This window comes from Lingula anatina, chromosome 1 (genome assembly GCF_051362555.1).
Source record: "Lingula anatina isolate TDL-2025a chromosome 1, LinAna3.0, whole genome shotgun sequence".
In the NCBI taxonomy this organism is placed as follows: Eukaryota; Metazoa; Brachiopoda; class Lingulata; order Lingulida; family Lingulidae; genus Lingula; species Lingula anatina.
In genome coordinates, this window is record NC_141767.1 from 39849554 (window position 1) to 39868539 (window position 18986).

The following is an 18986-nucleotide window of genomic DNA, read 5'->3' on the forward strand; positions in this document are numbered from 1 at the left end:
TTAAATCCTCACCATTGACTTAAATATTTATCCACTGGCTGGTAAATTTAATTTTTACACTAATTATTATAAGCTGAAATTAGTTCAAATGCTGTATTCAATCAGAAATGGTCATCACAATAACAACAAAGAGAAAAGGAATGAGAATATTTCGGTACAGAACAGCCAGCCTGAGAATGAAACCAAAATTCAAATGACTGCCAAGCATCTTTGGTAAGTGGAGAAGGTTTAAATCAGCCTGTCTGCTCACAAATTAAGAATGTCAAAAAATCCCAAGTTTAATAGCATCTTTTAAGACAGTTTTCAAAATGTGAACTGGGAAAAACATTAAAATCACAAATATTGACCTTCAAGGTTAAGCTTACTTCAAGCCTGATTTTAACAACAATATCACAATCTTATATATGGCATACAGTTGGTATAAATATTGGTTTCCAGAACTCAAATGTGACTGGTTTTTAAAATCAAACCTGAACTCAAAAGTGACTGGTTTTTAAAATCAAACCTGCCATCAAGTCGATGTGACAAGTTACTTCACAAATCTTCAGGCTAGGTTGAACTTGCTACCAAGAGTTTATAAACCAGTGTCAGCTGTTTTAACAACCCCCACATCCTAGTCCACTTTTATAACAAATGGGCTGTATCAGGTTACTCAATGTAAGATCAAATATATTTGAAGGCATGCAGCTTTTTCATATGAAATTTGTTGAATTAACAATAGCTATATAGTTTTTTATAGCCAGAGTAAGAAGATTCTACATACAGAAATTATGGCTGTATTCCCAGAGCTTTTAGATCGATCTATCCCCGCGGGAAGTCTCACTAGATTACTGTCAGATAATCCGGCTTAAATGTCCATCCCGCCTACTACAAGCTGTAAGGTGGTAATTAACTTTCGTGTCCGCCCGGCTGACAGCTATTTAGCGTGAACCCCCAGGGAGTTAGGTCCATCTAAAGTAGATCGATCTAATCTCTGGAAATGGGGTCTATGATAGCTAATCCTTTCTTTTGCCACTAATACTGTCATAATTGTTTTCCCTTTCAACATAATGCTTTCTCTGTATGACCTTCCTGATATGCAGTGCCAGGTTTCTGTGGCCAGTCCAATGCTGAGGTGTATCTAGGGTATGGTACTGTGGCCTGGGCACCACTTGAATGAAGCACCACTGAGAAGGGTTTTTTAGCAAAAAGAAATTTTTATGTAGCATTATTTGTTGACTACAAAACGAAAAAAAAAAAAAAAAAAAAGAAATGAATAGTATTTTGGTTTGATTTTATTGTAAAATTATTTAAATAAGAAAAAAGTTTAGACGGGGGTGCAATTTTGGTGCTTGCCATAGATGCTGTTATCCACAGATACCCTCTGGTCACTGTCAGATGACGTGGTGGGCAATGTCTGATCACTGACCCTTGAACCTGCTTAAGAATGAGCAAATGGATCTTGTGTATTTAAGTTACTATGTAGAATCCATCTCATCTTGTATTTTTGTATCTACTGGCTTTTCTTGATCACTATTTTCGTCTGAGTCCAGGTCCTAAAATAAAACAAACTCTAGATAATAATATTAAATTAACAGGTCCCACTGGCAACAAAAAACCAATGGTTCATTAGCATAATTTGATTTAATTAACCAACATGATCTTCTTATGCACCAGATAATAAAAACTAAGTTACGAAGTACACAACTGACATAAAAATGATGCCAATGAAAGCAGCTGAGGACCAGCTTTACTGAGGACCAGCTTCAATTAAAGTTCCCATGAAAGCCAGGAGGGGCCTCAGAAAAACCTCACCTCTTCTGCCTCCTCCTGCACTGCTGCCTGTATACTGGCTGCCAATGACCGTAACATTTCACTCTGTGAGTTACTAGAATTAGTCCTTTCATGGTTTACTACACTATAACCTGGTCCTATTCTTTTAAATAAAGAGTCTCCTTGTGCATCTGTTTCCCCCTCCTCTCCCCCTGAAGCACCCTCCCCAGTGTCCATACTCTCTGATTCCTCTTCTATAGAGTCTGGGTGGGCAAACATTGGGGAGAGGCCCTGGAAACTTGATGCTTTATTTTTCGTGCCAGCATGATGGTGATGGTGGTGGTGAGTTGCTGGCAACAAATCTGTTGGCATTCGTATATTTTCTTTATTTGAACGTAAAGAGTGTCCCTGTCCAGAGAAGGCCACATGTTGGCTGGGAAACTGCATAGGTTTGTTCACCACCACACCAGCCCCTCCAGAGGCCAGTGTGGCTGCGTGGGTACTGGTGCTGGCGGGGATGGGATGGCGGACAGCTTGCGGGATGCCACCACGTAATATCTTGTCCTCTAAGCCTGGCTCCACAGGAAAGTGTCCATGAGGCTCCAAACAAAGTTCCAAGCGGCCGTCTTGAGCATTATATCTGAATACCTACAAGATAAATAAAAAAGCCTTTACTTCACAAAGAATGAATCTACACATTTGTACTTAAATGTGGTCATAAAAAAACAGCCTGTTGCATTCTTCATAATAAAGCTATGACATGACAACTGTCTCATATCTAACTTGTGGTTGATACAAAATCCACTACTGGAAAAAGGAAACAAAAAGCCACCTTAATTTACAATCTACCTTATCTTCACTAGGTCATTACACAAATCACTGCACAAAACCATCAATATAACAGCCTACCTTTCCTGGTAACACAGGCAGAGTACAATGCTTGCCCTCCACCAGGCCCAGATCTCTCTCCACTTGCTGATAAAACAATCCCCCCACTGAGAAGAGGTGTGGCAGTCCCTGGACATATGTCCACAGGTCCTTACCGGTCAGTGTGGCCATCAGGGTCAGAGAAGCTATGGACATGTCCAAGCTGTCCCCAGCTGTATAAGAAGTGAAAAATTGATTTTCACATGAAGCAGATATTTCTCTATTGTAATCATATTATTAGAAAGAATAACACTACAACTTTAAACTGCTATCAAAATCAGATAATTTTAAATATATAAAGGACAAGGAAAGGGCACAAGCTGAAGATTGTGCTGCAGATGACACACAGCACAACTAACACAATTACATTGCTGGCCAACATGCAAAGAGACCATTACAACATACTTCATTCCATCAAGTTGTAACTGGAACACCAGCTGCAATAAGATCATTGTTAATGACAAAAGTACCAAAGTTAATCAACCTGAAAACCACTGATGGAACAGATTTAGCAACCAAATTATTGGAATATTACTCCATCAATCTCAACTCATAGCCAATTGCGTTTTTAGCTTTTCAAGTAGCACATCTACCACAATTACAAACATGTAAAGAAGAGGGAAAAAAAAGAGAATCAATAACAAGTGACAGGAATTATGTTGATACGTTCACTACATACATGTCAATAAAATAAGGTAATGCCAACAGAAAAACTATCCAAGTGCATTCATCACTGAGTAAACAAATTGATGAAAGACTGTTCACTAACTTCCTTGAAGCTGGTTCAGCCCCCTCAAAAGGTCCTCAGCAGAATGGTCATGTGCATTGGGATCAAACCCTGCCCACGCCTGTTTTGGTACAGTAGGTTGCTGCCAGACCTTGATCTCATCTCCTTTATCTGGAATGCAGCATTGTCAGCCGATCAGGAAACCAAATATTGCCTATTGATTTATATATGGATTAAATGTTTGGAAGAGTAAGGGTTTATAATATTGCTAAGCATCCAATATGTAATCACCTAGAAGAGCAGGCAAAGGGTTATTTCTACTTGCAGAAATCATTGCCAGCAGTGTGAGCCACTGCCATTAATCACGACTGAAGAAAAAATAAAAAACAAACTAGTCAACACTTGGCTGAGGTTATTTTCACTTGTTATGTGCACTGCTATCATTAATCAAAACTTGACTGAAAAAAATAGTCCATAGACCATTAACTGCAATAAAAAATCTGAATATGTTTCAAAGGGATAAACCCATGGTCCTAAATATCAATCTACCTTGCTTTAAGCTCATACAACCAATATGCACACCTTTCTCGTTATCATCTTTCAAAATCTCCACAGTGACTCTGTCCCCATGCTGGAGAGGGAGAGGCTCCTCCTCTTTGCCCTCTTCAGGTGGGTGCAGCTCCCTGGGTGGGAAACCATAGCGGATCCTCTGTGAGGTGGGTGGAATGTGGAGTTCAGTGGATATCTTCTCCTGCAGTGCTGCATATGTAATACTGCCTGGTAAACTGAGCATCATCTTATGGGAAAAAAAACACAAAATGATTTTTAATTTCTTTCATCGTAACATTTGGAAATTAGCAAGTCATTTGATGTGAGACTGTGGTCATAAACCATGTGTATTAATTTTAAAACTTTTTTAGATCTATTTATCACTTACTTCTAGCCACTTTTGTTCAGTGTAATTATTCTAAGGTTTCAGCATTAGTGGGTAATTGCTGTTACTGTAAGCTATTAACACATGCAGGGGATTAACCCATTATTTCCATAATCTAGGAGAAAACATCTCATAAATCACCCCTGCTTTCAAATTTTTCCCTTATTGATCATTTTCAAGCCTCTGCCCTGGTATAAACTATCATCTGGTAATCAACTTGCCAGAATGGGTTGTAACAAGTTGACTCCAGCCAACCTGACTTGTAGTGCACTTTAGTATTTGTTACTGCGAAAACCTGCCTAGTACTCTTATTAAATGCACATGTTTGAGGATGCATCAAATTCTCTACTAAATGTTTCTCAGAGAGAATGCCTTATATAAATGTGCCTAATGCCCTTTTTTCTGAGTGTACCTGTGGAAGCCTACCTAATACCTTTTTAAGTATTACCTGTGGAGTCTTACCTAACACCCTTTTTTAAGTGTTACCTGGGGAAGCCTACCTAATACCCTTTTATTAAATGTGGAAACCTACCTAATACCCATTTTTAGTATTGCCTGTGAAAGCCTAATACCCTTTTTAAGCGTACCTGTGGAGACCTACCTAGTACCCTTTTTTTAAAGTGTACTTGTGGCCGCCAACCTAATACCTAAGAGTGCCCGTGGAAGTCTCCTTAACACCCTTTTTAAGTGTACCTGTGGAATGTTGCCTAATACCCTTACCTGCCTCCCATCTGATGTCGTAAGCCTGATCTTCTTTTCCACTCTTTGAGCTTCAGACTGGGCTCCTCCACCACCTGGGGGTGACGCGGATGGTGCTCCAGAATCATGACCATGACCTAGTGTCTGGAAGAATAAATAACATCTTCATTCAATAATCCATATATAAAATCTGAAACACTTGTCAGTAAGGGAAAAAAACTGGAAAAATATCTTAAATACAAATGTCTGGTTTTCAAACATTTTATTTACTGGGCAATTTCTTTAAATGTCTGGCACCAATGTGAGGGTGTAAGTAAAAGTGACTTAACGGGCAATGAAAAAAATCAATGTCTTTATTAAAACCAACTGTAAACAAACTCATTGAAACAATTTCCCTTTAATTCCCTCCTTATCAATTTGTGCATGCTATAAAATCATCCATCAAGAAGGCTTATCTACTTTGTCAAAAAAACTATGTTTTCCCTGCATTTGCAGGTTTTCATGAAAGCTTTTCCACTTAAAAAAAAACTCAACATGCAAAGTCCCACCATGATACCTGGGAACGCTGTAGTTAACATGGTTGTTAAATTGAGTGATACAGTTTGATTGAAATGATATAATGATTGTAATATGTCTATTTTTAACTACAATCATCAAATATTCAAGTGTTTCACTGCTGGATATAGGATAACACAAGATCCCCACCCAACCCCCTCTCAGTTATTTCTGAAAAATATGTCATGATTTGGACATTTTTGCAGTGCTTACATAGGTCCCTTACAAGAGTTCCCTGTAACACCATTTTACCAGAAAAAACTTTCTCCATACATTTTCCATCTGTTGGGAAATGGATTCACTATAGGAAGGATAATTTTACTGCTGGGATAGATCATATCCCAATAAAATGTCAATAAGAGTAAATTCGAATGAGAGAAGCTTGGGATTTCACAAATGGGTATTTAAACAGTAACCAATATTCATTACAACTATTCATTTTTCTTTTTTTGGGAGGAGAGTTCCTTTTCACAGAAAAAAAAGCTCAACATCAAAGCAGTTTTCTGAAATTTATAACAAAGTAAAAGACCTCTGACCAAAGCAAAGTCCCAGGGGTAATGGATCATCCTCAATTCCATCAATCTCTATGCCCTATAAGACAAAACAGACATGCCACTGGCCAACTGAAGTATCATGCAATTCCCATATTTAGTTATCCCCATAAGTACAAGTGCCAGTTATTTCCATACAATCCCTATGTGCCCACATTACATTCCACAAAAAAAAAATTATTAATCTAGTTCAGGGGAAATACTGATTCCAGTACTTAGGTAAATAACTGGAGGATTCCTAAGAGAATAGTGTCTTCTAATGAGTATTCATTTCTCCACTACAATATGTCAGGCAAGCACACTATTTCTAGAGTAAAAGAGCATTAACATAGAATGTATGGCAGAGACTCACAGGGACGGCACAGAGAACACTATTAGGAATGTAAATCACCTGGTTGAAAAAAAGTCGTAAAATCTCAAGAAAGCACACTGCCAGAGATAAATATACATACTATCAAAATTGCTTGATTTATGTCCCTGAATTTATTTTTACTGATGTTAGTATTGTTTATCTAAAGCAATAAACACACACACACACACACACACACACACACACACACACTAGTTCAAAGATCATTATTATTTTGATCACAAGCAAAAAATCTGTCAAGCTTACTTGTTAGGACCATAGTAATGGTCAATTACAATATGAACGCCACTGTCCTGGTCGGCCATAATCTAACATGTATAACATTTTATAATGCTTGTCTTGTGAACATATAATGATCTTTAGCTGAGACTAAAACCAAGCTGGTATAACTTTTTTTTAAACACAGGTCACTTTTAACAAACTCATACAGGTAATAAATGCTGTTCTTAGAGTGCATACCCATAGATTTAGATCGATCCATCTAGATCGCCCTAACTCCCTGGGGGTTCACGCTTAATTGCTGTCAGCTGAGCACGCATGGTAGTTAATTACCCCTTTACAGCTTTTAGTAGGCGGGACAGACATTTAAGCCAGCTAAGCTGACAGTAATCTAGTGAGACTCCATATAGGGATAGATCGATCTAAAATCTGTGGGAATGGGGTCTTAGGCATGCCATAAGAGTACAAGACACTAGACTTCCACTTCACTCTAAGATTCAATTCTTTTGAATTCAATTTTACACAAAGGATCAAGCTACAGCATATGCTATAAAAGTATCTTTAACAAATATATTCTTCATTTTTTTTGTTATGAATACCACTGATAATTAAATACATGATATAAAACTGAAAATAAGAAATAAAAGCATATAACTTAGGATTAAAAAATGCATGTGATCAGACTACATCTATAATTAATTACTCACCTTCTTTGGGCTATCTCCTTTGTGTTTTTCAGACTCGGCCTGTCTTGCCAGCTCTGTGCTTCTCCTCTTCTGCTGCACAGGGGCATTCTCCACCACTCGCTGTCGTACCTGTTTCTCCTTCTCACTCATATTCAGCTCCTCCTTGTGTAAAGTCTTATGCTGCAACAAGACAGAAAAGGGGGACATGAGACTATGCCCGAGCTTCTCAAGGAGTTCCTCTGCACTTCTAATAGCTTCTTCCATGCTGTATTGCAGTGTCATTAAATAATCCCAGCAGTGTGCTACATCTATTCTGCGACTTGGCTCCAATCCTCAGAGGAATTATACAAGATTATTTTCCTAGATAAAAGCAACCGCCACAACAATAGCTGTTCTGTTCTCCATTCTAAGAATTCAAACGATCCACATCCTGCAATGAAGACCGAATCCACCTCTCTGACACATAAATGCATCAAATCAATTGCGCTTGGTCATTACAATAATACAGTTAGCCAGCATGCACCATGTTAAAAATATTGATATTTGATGTGAAGAGTAAGCTTATTGCTGATAAGTCTCTTTAACAGAAGAACTATGATTGTATCATGTTACTGTCTCAAGCTATTTTCCAGGCACGTTTACTATCATCCAAGCAGAAACAACTTTGTCAGAGCTAACCCGTGGAAGCTTCTTCATCAGGAGAGATAATGGCCTACTTGATTACGTTAATGTCTTCCTCGTCTTTGGTCTATAAAGTTTTCTATTCTCTGTAGAGCAACTAGATTTCCCTATTCTGCCTATTAGCCACTGGTTCCTTTAATTAATCAGATGTAATCTTTTCTGGTTTTCTACCCTAGATCCTGCGTAGAATATTCTGAGAGAGAGCTAACAAGTCCCCCATATCTAGAAATTCCATATTTCTCTCAAGTGACGCATCCAAACACTGGTGTGGCTGTGACGGGTATTTTTGGCAAACCCTACTGAGCTGGGGAGTGTCAATAAAAAACATTGATATTTATGGATCAGCCTGCTCTTGGCATAGGAATAATTTACAAACAAACAAGCTGAACTTAGATAGTGCCCAGAAAGCACCACTGACAAATGCATCCTCTTTACATAATTTATTTTCATATTTGGTTATAATCCACTGAAACGAGCCCTACCTGAGTAATTTTCTTCAGTGCACATTCCCACTCCCAGGGCATCAATAACAAGTTTTTAGCCCACTTAAATGAGAAAATCAACACTCATATTGACCAATAATTATTGAAGGGCTATTCATAATTCATGTGGAGAGGCCAGCCTAATCCCAGTCTATCCCCAATCATGTACAGATCAAACCTTGTATCGATCAACCACTCAGTATGGCATCCAACAAGTTTGAATAATCATCATTCTACAATATGGAAGCACTCCAGTTCAATATCAATCGCTTTAGATTTTGAGCAGAAATAGAAAAGCCTTTTAATTTCCATGAAACAGATGAAGTATAATCATACAAGACAATTAATGTCTTCTACATAAATTTGGTGGGAAATAAACAAGGAAAAATGTGAAGCTCAAATAAATTTGCCAGTTCTGCAGAAGCATACAAAATGACATTGCTGGCTTGGTGCCAATATAGTTACACTTTGTTTTCTATATCAGAATACTTACTGTGACCAAATATACCACTACAGCAGTCATGAATTACAATAAGAATCAGAACAAATAATACCTAAGGATATATCTGCGAAAAAATTAGATAATTGCAAAAATAAAAGCAACATACCGCCCCTTAAATCATGTGTGAATTTAAAGTTAGCTGTTAGAATAGTGCACTGTATTTGTTCTGGTCACTGAACTTTAGGTTATATTAGTAGCCACAGGGCTACATCACTCAGCTGTAAGGAAAAGTTAAAAATATTTCTTTATGAAATATCCATCTTCTACAGTTACACATACACAATGTGTCTCATCCTCTATCACACCCCAGGTCATATTATTATCCCATCTTTCACTGTTCACAGCTTGTCACACAATTCAAAGACATGAATGTTACTTATTCCTAGTCACGTCATCAGTGGAGTTATCTTAATGATGGAAACATTAGTGTCTGTAAGATTGATTGCCTTCTTCTTTTTTTTTTTTTTTTTTTTTGTCCTTACTGTCAGTAATACAATATTCCAGTTCACTATGAATTGTTCAAACAGCATGACGGGCATCTTTAAGATTTCACTTTTCTCAGATTGTTTAAGGCTGACAGAATTTTAAAAATAAAAAATCATAAATCTAGCATTACCATTAATTTATTCCCCATTGTAAGACCAACATGTTCTCTAGAATGTGTGGTAAACTGAAATGGATTTATCTTTGTGTGCAATTTCAACACACCTGATTAGACAAATCAGACAAACACTTCAAGGAAAAACAACATCCTGAAGGACAAGATGACAATTTCCTTATCAACCACTTTTTCTGACTTGAAGCATGTAAGTTTGATTAATGATCATTCAGAATCTGTTTTTAGCAACCTGTAACTTTTATTCAATCTACTCAAATATATTAATACGCATCTTCTGCAACTGATATAGACAACTGCAATGGCAGCAGTCCTGTGCTCCTTCCCAAACAGTATCAAGCACTCTGCTGGAATAATTGCAACTTGTCATCTTTCAGAAACCATTTCTGTGCAGCAACATAACAATGCCATTACCAAGATATGAATTAACCCACTGTTTCTCAGTCCACACTGGGCATTCAACCTGTACTAACTGGGCATTAAAACTGTATCACTTCACATTCCCCTTGCAAAGAACAAAGTAAATTTTTTTAATGTTTAGAGTTGCTTTATTGGCACACAGTTGTATATTTCAAAAAACATTTCTCTTGAAAATCCTGTCAACACATAGTGTGTGTGCATGTGTGTGTGTGTGTGTGTATGCGTGCATGCGTGTGTGTTAACATCAATTAAATGACTATACATACTGCACATAAAACAATATAGTCCAAGACAAGTTCTGAACCAGACAAACTTAACCAAGTTAATTTTTGCTATAAGAAAAAGTTTCCATGACATCATTTCAATGGACATAAAATATTAATGCATATCTCAACTCAGGTGATGAAGTGCATGAATGTTCAGACCCAAACATTTATCAAGTTAACTATTACATTAATATTTTTTCTCTAGATGCCCTTCATGGCCTTGACATTTAGGCCAAGGTGAATCTTTTCCCACTTATCCCCCCTCCCCCCCTGAGAGGCTTGCTTTTACCCCCTTTGTAATCTGGTTGTCAGGTAATACCATTTAGACTGTTTCCTGTTTGAGAAGGTTCGAAAAAAAATATCCAAAGGACACTGCAAAACATAAAAGCACTAGTGAAGTTAAAAGAAATGCTGCCAGCTAAAAGAAAACACAGCACATACCTGCTATCAGCAGTTTTCACCTACACATGTCACAAGCCCCACGCCCAGTACAAACATCCTGCCCTGTACACAGCTAGCCAAGCAACATGCGAACATGAACTTTCAATCATTACATAAAGCTGGTAAAGCTATATGTACAAGCTTTTATGGCTTTAATTCAACACTTGGATACAACTAACAGCCTATTAAGAAGTCAGGAAGAATTAGAATAATAATTTGTCTCTTGTTTTTTTTTTTACTTGCAGGCAACAGCTGTTAGTTAAATACTGCACACATTTCTGTATACAAGTTTTCACCCTGCACTGGCCTATTCAATGACATACTCATATCAATAAAACTCCAATCGATTTAGCATCTAAATATATTTTCCTCTTTACAGACATTCACCCCCTTTATTTCAACTCTCTCTATCAAGTAAGTGCCTTATAACAGAAAGCATTATAAACACAAACATAACAAATGCACGATTAATCATACAATACTGAAGGATTCTTATAATATTATGCCTCATGAATGTCTTATGGTGTGGTCAATTGCCAATGCATCATAATTCTTTTTTAACTTATCAGATTTGCAGAACGATGTTCAGGAATTTCTTTGCTTTGCAGTCAATAGACCAAAAATCAACCCCAGTAAGTAGCATATACACACCTTTAGTATATTCCTCTCCACTTCACCTCCACGTCCTTCAAATACGTTTTGAATCTTCAATAAACAACTGGGACTTGTGTTTATTTCACGTCCAAAGAAACACCTCTAGTGCAAATACAATAACTCCGAATCAAATAGGTCAGTAAATTGTTTATGGTTTTAAGGTCAAAGTAAAAGAACACCTTGTGTATGCACTAGGGCTTAAAGCTTTTACTTTTTCAAAGCCAAATATGTGTGTGTAATTATCATGATGCTCAGGGGGAAAAGGGAGACTCTTTTAGAAAGGAATCCTTTTATATTCAATCCTTTAGCAAATTAAAAAAAGCCGTGGTAAATCTTTCACACAATTTGCCATGTGCACAATTAGCCACAGGCATTATATTTTGCTCATGAATAACATGGATAATATTCATATCATAGGTGTTAGAATCACTTATATCCCCAGCATATTGCTTCATTAAACCAGATCTAATTACTAGGAAAATACCCCACTTTTAGAAAGCTAAATATTTTCCTCTTTCTCTCTCACATCAGTGTACTTAAATAAGTTTATCAGCACTATTTCCTATACCATATTCCACAGGCCCAATTAGACACACTAAACCTTTCTTTGAGATGTTGCAAGTTAAGGAAATATACTAGCATGAGATCTACTGTAACAATCAAGTTGTTTTTTGACTGGTGAGGACACATGAAGGTAATCAGGGGTATACAGAAAAGTCTGTCTGTTATACTAAATCCCTGTATATTGTATAGTTTACACATATTACTGTTTATTAAACTTTGAGTTGAGACTTTCATATTTATAATTGATAAAACTGCTGCTGCAATAAACTTTCTATGCCAATATGCTGTCTTTGCCACTGTTAACAGTGTGCATCTGCCCTCTCCATTGTGCAGTGCAATGTTGACCCCTAGTGCAACAACATTAACTAGAGGTGTTACTAAAAATAGACAATATACCTATGGTCCTTGTTTGCCTAACCACTACAAATATATATATATATTGACCAATCACAGAAAATTTATTTACTAAAGGTGTTAACATCACACAAAGAATTATTTCTATGTCCAATGAGCTTCAATTACTTTCAGAGTTTATCACCTGTCGATAAAAGAATTACTAGGAAAGTTTCGCCTCCTTCTCTATCAAACCATGTTAGCTTCCATCCTGCCACTTAAAATCACTAGAACATATCAGCTCAATTTAAAACCATTGAGTAAACAGATGATCAATCAAAATTTTTCTGCCAAATGTTTCAATAAATATCCACTTAATTTTCCGAAAAAATACCACTCTGACATTTACGGAGTGCCTTCCGACAAGGCAGCACACCCTACCTTACCTAAAGTTACCACGCTAACAACCTATAACAACACCCTTTAAGTCCTCTCCTGTCAAACTGAGTTACTGAGAGGCTTTATGAAGCCGGGCTTAACATGCGTAGCCATGTTCCAGTATAGAATACAAAAAGGGCACATAACCTTCTGCATGTGGACTGTATGTTTTCAAATGACATGTGAAAACCATCATGATAGATGGACTCCCACTTTTTTTTTTTTTTTTTTTTTTGTAACAAAACACAAAGATAAGAAAATTAATTACCATTATGCCACAAAAAGCTTAGTCTATGAATTGGGTAAAATAAATTCATTTCTTGGCAACTATAACGTTCTTCATTGACATCTAATTCTCTGTCCCTATCCATGTTTATGAAGTGGAACTTGTTTACAACACTCAAATATAAAGATGCTCTGGAGCATGACCAGAAATGACACAGAGAAGGTTACACCTCAACCCTCCTCCATTTTGCCCTTTATTATATCAGCCTTGGTAGTCTAACAGTCCAAGAAGTTGATCTAACCTTCTTGAATAGACTAATAAACAAGCTTGACTTTACATACAACACCTACTAGTCTAAAAGTCTAATAAACAAGTTTGTTTTTACATTCAAGGACTTACTGGTCTAATGTGGTGATAAACAACTTGTTTGTACACAATAACTGATTAGTCTAATGTGCTTAATAAACAAACTTGTTTTTATAACTCTTTTGCAGAGTTGGGAGCACTTGTACAGAAGAAAAAATCAATATGCTATGAACTTTCTTTATGTTCAAAAATACAATGTACTAGGACATGTGTATAAATTTCCAACTGAATTCCAAGACTTTAAAATTGCACTGGACATACCAGCAATGTAAATTAAAAAAATTCAATTTTCAAAATGTCACAAGGCTTAAAGTGTAAGCTTGCTTTGAACATCTTGGTTTTAATAAGGGTTTATAGTTAACCACATTTTTTAGAGGAGGGGCTCCGGAACTTTAAAGAAAAATGACCACACAATCTACCACATGATCTAGGAAATGACCCCCATCAACTCAATTATAGTCAAAATTGACACAGGGGTGCTTCACATGGTGGATTACCTACCACATATGCTTTTCACCTTTCTCTATCTTACCTTCTGTCCTGTGAGGACAATCTTAGTTGGTATTGTATTCTGCCTCCACGATGCATCAGTCTCCATGTGTTCTGTAGTACTGGTGTCCCCTGTAGTAGAGCTGGACTCCGCTGCCATAGTATTATTCTCTTTGGTCAAGTACAGGATCTGGTTCACCACTTTCTGAACCAACCGCTCGCTGCCAAACTCACCTGTAAAGAGAGATAAAGGTCATGCCCTCTGCTTGTTTTGAGATAAGAACATTCATTGGTTAAATCCGTGTGGACCTGGGCTCCTGATTTACAGCATGAATGGCCATGGCCACTTCAAATGTTGCATGGAAGATTGATCGTGAATGTGTGTGTGTGTTTACTGTCATTAATGTCACAAGTGAACATACCTTACCAAAACTAAGCTTGAAGGTAGGGATTATTTACACCTTGATTTATGCACACCTGTATATTGTTAAGGTAATGACTTAATACCTACAGGCCGAGCACTTCTACTGGACAACAACAACACTTTAGTTCAAAATCGAGAGATATTTTAAAAGCAACACATATCGTTTTTGTCCTGTTGATATTTCTAAAAACAAATTGTTGACATCAGGGTTAAATCAATCCAAATGTTACATTCCACATTTCCTACTGGTAAAACTCATCCGTGAAGTGAAGATATGCACCATTTTCAATTTTGGACACACCATGTAAACAGTGAGAGGCAAACGAATCAAATATTTATATAAAAAGTTAGTAAAGGACCCAATGCGTGGTGGAATTACACAGATACATGTGTACTTGTTTACAGCTGTAGTTAATGAATATCTTGCAGGTAAGCAAATACCCTTGCCTTGAATGGAAAACGCCTGTCTGGGCACATTCAGATTGTTTTAAAATCTAGAACCACTTAGTCCCACTTCCTCAGTTACCAGAGTTCAGGCTACTCAAAGCAGGACACTTACTGTCACTGTGGCGGAATTTCAATTTCCTGAATATCTTATTTTTCAACTTTTCATGGGGATGAAAACTCAGCTTTGCTGGCTAATTTTAGACACACATGATACATATCCCACCAAGCATCAAATACTCATTCTTATGAACAATGAAATATTTCCCACCAATGTGTGACATTCATAAGTATCCAAGCTACAGGAGTATTTGACCATAACAGAAGATAGTACTATTCTGAGCTGCATTTGAGCTATCTTCATATAACTGAACAACATAAAAGTTTCTGGCTTAAACAAGTGATCCATAAAATAATAGACTATTAGGCTATTATCAGCTAAGCACAAAAGTTTCTGAATTTTTGCTGATAAAGAAGTTAACCATTAGCTGTTGTAACGTGAGGAAGACCTTTATAGATGTGGCATGCATGTGACAAAATCATGGTAATGATTGAAGTTATTTTTGTCTTGGACTTACAAATACTGTTTGAAAAGTTAAAAAATTATCTAGTGTACAAGTTAAACACAGTTTTTCTTCATTCTGTAAAGTACAGTATATAATAAACTTAATGCATTAATGCAAAGTCTAGAACTCTTGTGACACTAAGAATACATAATAAATAGAAATCTGTTGTATTCAAAACTACATTCACATATAAATTTGCCAGGGTCACAGGTGGAGGTAACACATGGGACATCAGAAATTCATCCAACACATCCAAGCGCCACACCTTTCTAAATGATTATATGACAACTGCTTTATCATTCCAAACATTGCTGCATATTTGCAATAAGAGAAAGTATGACCTGTTTAATAAGATTCATGAAGCCCAGAATCAAGCTCTATTTTTAATGGTCAAATGTTCATCTATGAGGAGAGCAAGTGATAGAAACTTGTTTTAGGTAATAATTCAGATAATTTTCAAAGATGTGCAAATAGTTTTGCCCAGGCAATCACTGTTTGCACATCTTAAAAGCAATCTATTTTCATCCACCCGACAATAGTTTCAAACAAAAAATTCTTTGTCCAGAAAAAAGGGCTAAAACAATTCCATATAACTCACATTAAAAACCAGAACACACAAATCAGATATTCTTTGTTCATTTCTAAACCCATTGCACTGTTGACCTTTATCCTCTCTCCTACGGTAAACAGCTTTGTCAGTGAAACAATAATCACAGAAATCAGACAAAATATCATTTCAGCAAAAAATAGAGCCCTGTGTTCAGTTTTCCATCATGAGGTTTCTCATATTGATTTGTCACAAGAACTTTGAAGTTCATTCTTGACTGTAATCAAGTCACCAGTAGAAACACAATTATACCTTATTTTTGTTAAGCTAATACTATGTGATCCATAAAAGGGGTATCAATAGGATAAATAATTTAAAGTTTATACAGGCTTTTTTTGTTATTTCATCCAGGCCTATCACCAAATAGTAGCTAAAAAGAGGAATCAATTGCAAAGTGTTCCAAATATAGAGTGAATTGTTAGAGTATCATAAAAAATCTATACCCTCTACCTGAAGATCCAGTAGATAATCCAAATTTGCCTCTGAGTAGGAATAAAATATCAACAAATATTAACAGGTTACCATAATCTATCTGGTATTTCTTTTCCAAAATAATATCTTCAGCACCAATTTACTGTTCTTACTATTTTTCTTACAAGTCAGTTTGCTTACCAAAAATGAACTATTATACCGACAATACAGAGTATCAAGCTCCACTGATAATACAATACAAAAACAGATCATTTTTGCATGTATTATTTAAATTCTAAACATAATAACATTTACAAGAACTGATTTCTTTCCTTCCATTGATTTGATAAAAGTCAATTTTTGTCAAAGTGCAATAATTATAATTATAATGGCTGGCAACATATAATGTAATTTAATCAACAATGATTTTCCTTCAAACAAAAACACTGAAAACCACCCACTTCTTTACTGTGAAAAGCCTTAACACATAGCATAGGTGTATCAAATGTATCAAATCAACATTTAAGTGGTGTATTAGCTACAATAGAAGTTTCCATGTCAACATTAATATTTCAAGATAACAAGATACGGAAGTAAAAAATAAAATAATTCATATATATCTGCACATCCACGATACTGGGTAACAACAATGAGTTCAACTTCAAAGACTGTCAAAATATTCCTATATGTTGGATTATAATGGGGATGCTTTCATGTGAAGGGGATGGATTTGTCTTATTTTAACAAACAATTTTGCGTTTCCAAACATAGCTGCATATTTTAAACTTTTCAATTTTTATCCGAAAATGATAATAAAATACTGCTTAAATCTGGGATACAGATATACCAGTCTGTTTTGCAATGGTATATCATAGAAAAGAAAGCTGTCAGAATAGTTTTGTCATATATTTTGTATTTTGGTCTTCTCAGGGATCATTTATGGCGCATACACACTAGAGAAAAACAAAAATTGCTCTTCGTTGCAAATTTTGATGGGTGAAGAAAACGTGTTGTTGTGTGTTACCATCGTTTCTGTTTTCACACATGTGAACTATACAAATCGTTCAATTTCGGGATATAAATACCTGAAATACACTCTGCTTTTCATAAAACAACAGTGTATAAGTAAATCCTGCCATCTAAGCTTGTAATCACTGATGTTATGACCCAATCCTGTTTCTTTTCCTTCAGACACGCCCGACAGCGAAACCACAGATAGCATGTAGTTTTGTTTCCACATTCAGATTCAGATTCCACATTCAGATTAGCATAAAAGTGGAAATTTCCATTGATGACGTAATGACCCAGTTACAAGAATATTAAATGAGACTAATTAAATTAGCTGTATGTGATTCCCACTTTTTGGTGTGTAATGCATGAAAAACTATCTTGTGCCATCATGCTTTCCCAACTCTGTGAATTTAAGTGCACTCTTTCCTGATAATTTTTATATGTGTTTAACGTTACATTTTCCAAACATTATGAATATAAAGTAAAATACATTGCATGTTGTAAGCAGAAAGCGTGCTTGTATCATGTTAAAATTTTGATGCCTATGTCCCAATGTTATTATCCAGTATTCTAGACCTATAGATATATGAAAAAAAATTCTGTAAAAGAGAGAGAGAGAGAGTGACTGAAAGATAACAAGGGTATCAAACAAACAAATCACTTAGTACATGAGCCTTACCTAACTTCCTACATTTTCTTCTACCACCCAATTACCTACATATGCTGAATAGCAGCTTAACAGATAAAACATAGACACGTACTCTTACCACTTTTGCAGATAAACTCTACCTGCAGTTAAGTTGTGCTTGTATATTTATGAATTATAGGGATAATTGTATTTGCTTGCTGCAGCAAGTGGAAAATTATCAAGTTTTTCTGCCAGCCACTGCAATAACACATGATCACACCATATTAACAGAAATGTTTTCACTCTATATAATATATTACCACTATAATATTTTTAAAATGAAATAATTTTACACTAAAAAACACTGGCCTTTGGCTTTCAAATCTATACATATAATCATAAATATCAAAGAAACAATTCTATCCAAGTTATTGTCAAGTAATTAATTAAAATTAATACGAAAACCTGATAAATCTAATAGCAATTTTGCTAATGCTGTATGTCATTTCCTCCACGCCAACTCCAAAACACTAAAATAACATTGGCACATACTGCTATAATATAATTTCAATCTCTCAAAGGATAAAAAACTTAGCACATCTGTCATAATCTTCATTGATTTTCTTCAAGTTAATTTGGCTGATACCAAGTTGCATTTCCGGCTAACTTTTTACAAAATCCTTTTATATCTTTTCTTATCTCTGAAGTAGCAGCTATGGTGCATTACTACACTGTTATCCTGATATTCAAAATTCCTTTCACCTCATTCAATACCATTTAAAGTTGAAAAATATATGGTATAATCCTTATCATTTCTTATGCTAAATCACTAGCAATATCATTTATTCACTATAAGCCTATCCCTCATACTCTTTCCATGCTTTTTGTTAAAACACCTCATTAATAGCCAATGCTTTAATAATTGATGCCATTCTTCTGTATACATTTCAATGATTGACGTCAGATTCAAAACGAATGCTTATATTATGTCTTCTTG

At 35.9% G+C, this 18986-nt stretch overlaps 1 protein-coding gene across 3 annotated transcripts in view; it reads right to left on the reverse strand.

Moving 5' to 3' along the window:
- Positions 1-217: 217 nt before the first annotated feature.
- LOC106173087 (deubiquitinating protein VCPIP1) overlaps positions 218-18986 on the reverse strand; it is a 32171-nt gene continuing 13402 nt past the window's right edge. The window contains exons 10-18 of one of the 3 annotated variants that reach the window (XR_015333231.1): positions 13942-14132; positions 7442-7600; positions 5061-5183; positions 3989-4202; positions 3449-3577; positions 2662-2852; positions 1795-2400; positions 506-1535; positions 218-470 (exon numbers count right to left, since the gene is read on the reverse strand). Coding sequence is in view for 1 of the 3 variants with exons in the window: in XM_013554076.2 (XP_013409530.2) it covers positions 1458-1535; positions 1795-2400; positions 2662-2852; positions 3449-3577; positions 3989-4202; positions 5061-5183; positions 7442-7600; positions 13942-14132 (1691 nt within the window). In the remaining 2 variants the exon portion in view is untranslated. Of the gene's footprint in view, positions 1536-1794; positions 2401-2661; positions 2853-3448; positions 3578-3988; positions 4203-5060; positions 5184-7441; positions 7601-13941; positions 14133-18986 lie in introns of all 3 variants that reach the window. The other 2 variants (XR_015333234.1, XM_013554076.2) reach the window with 2 other exon arrangements.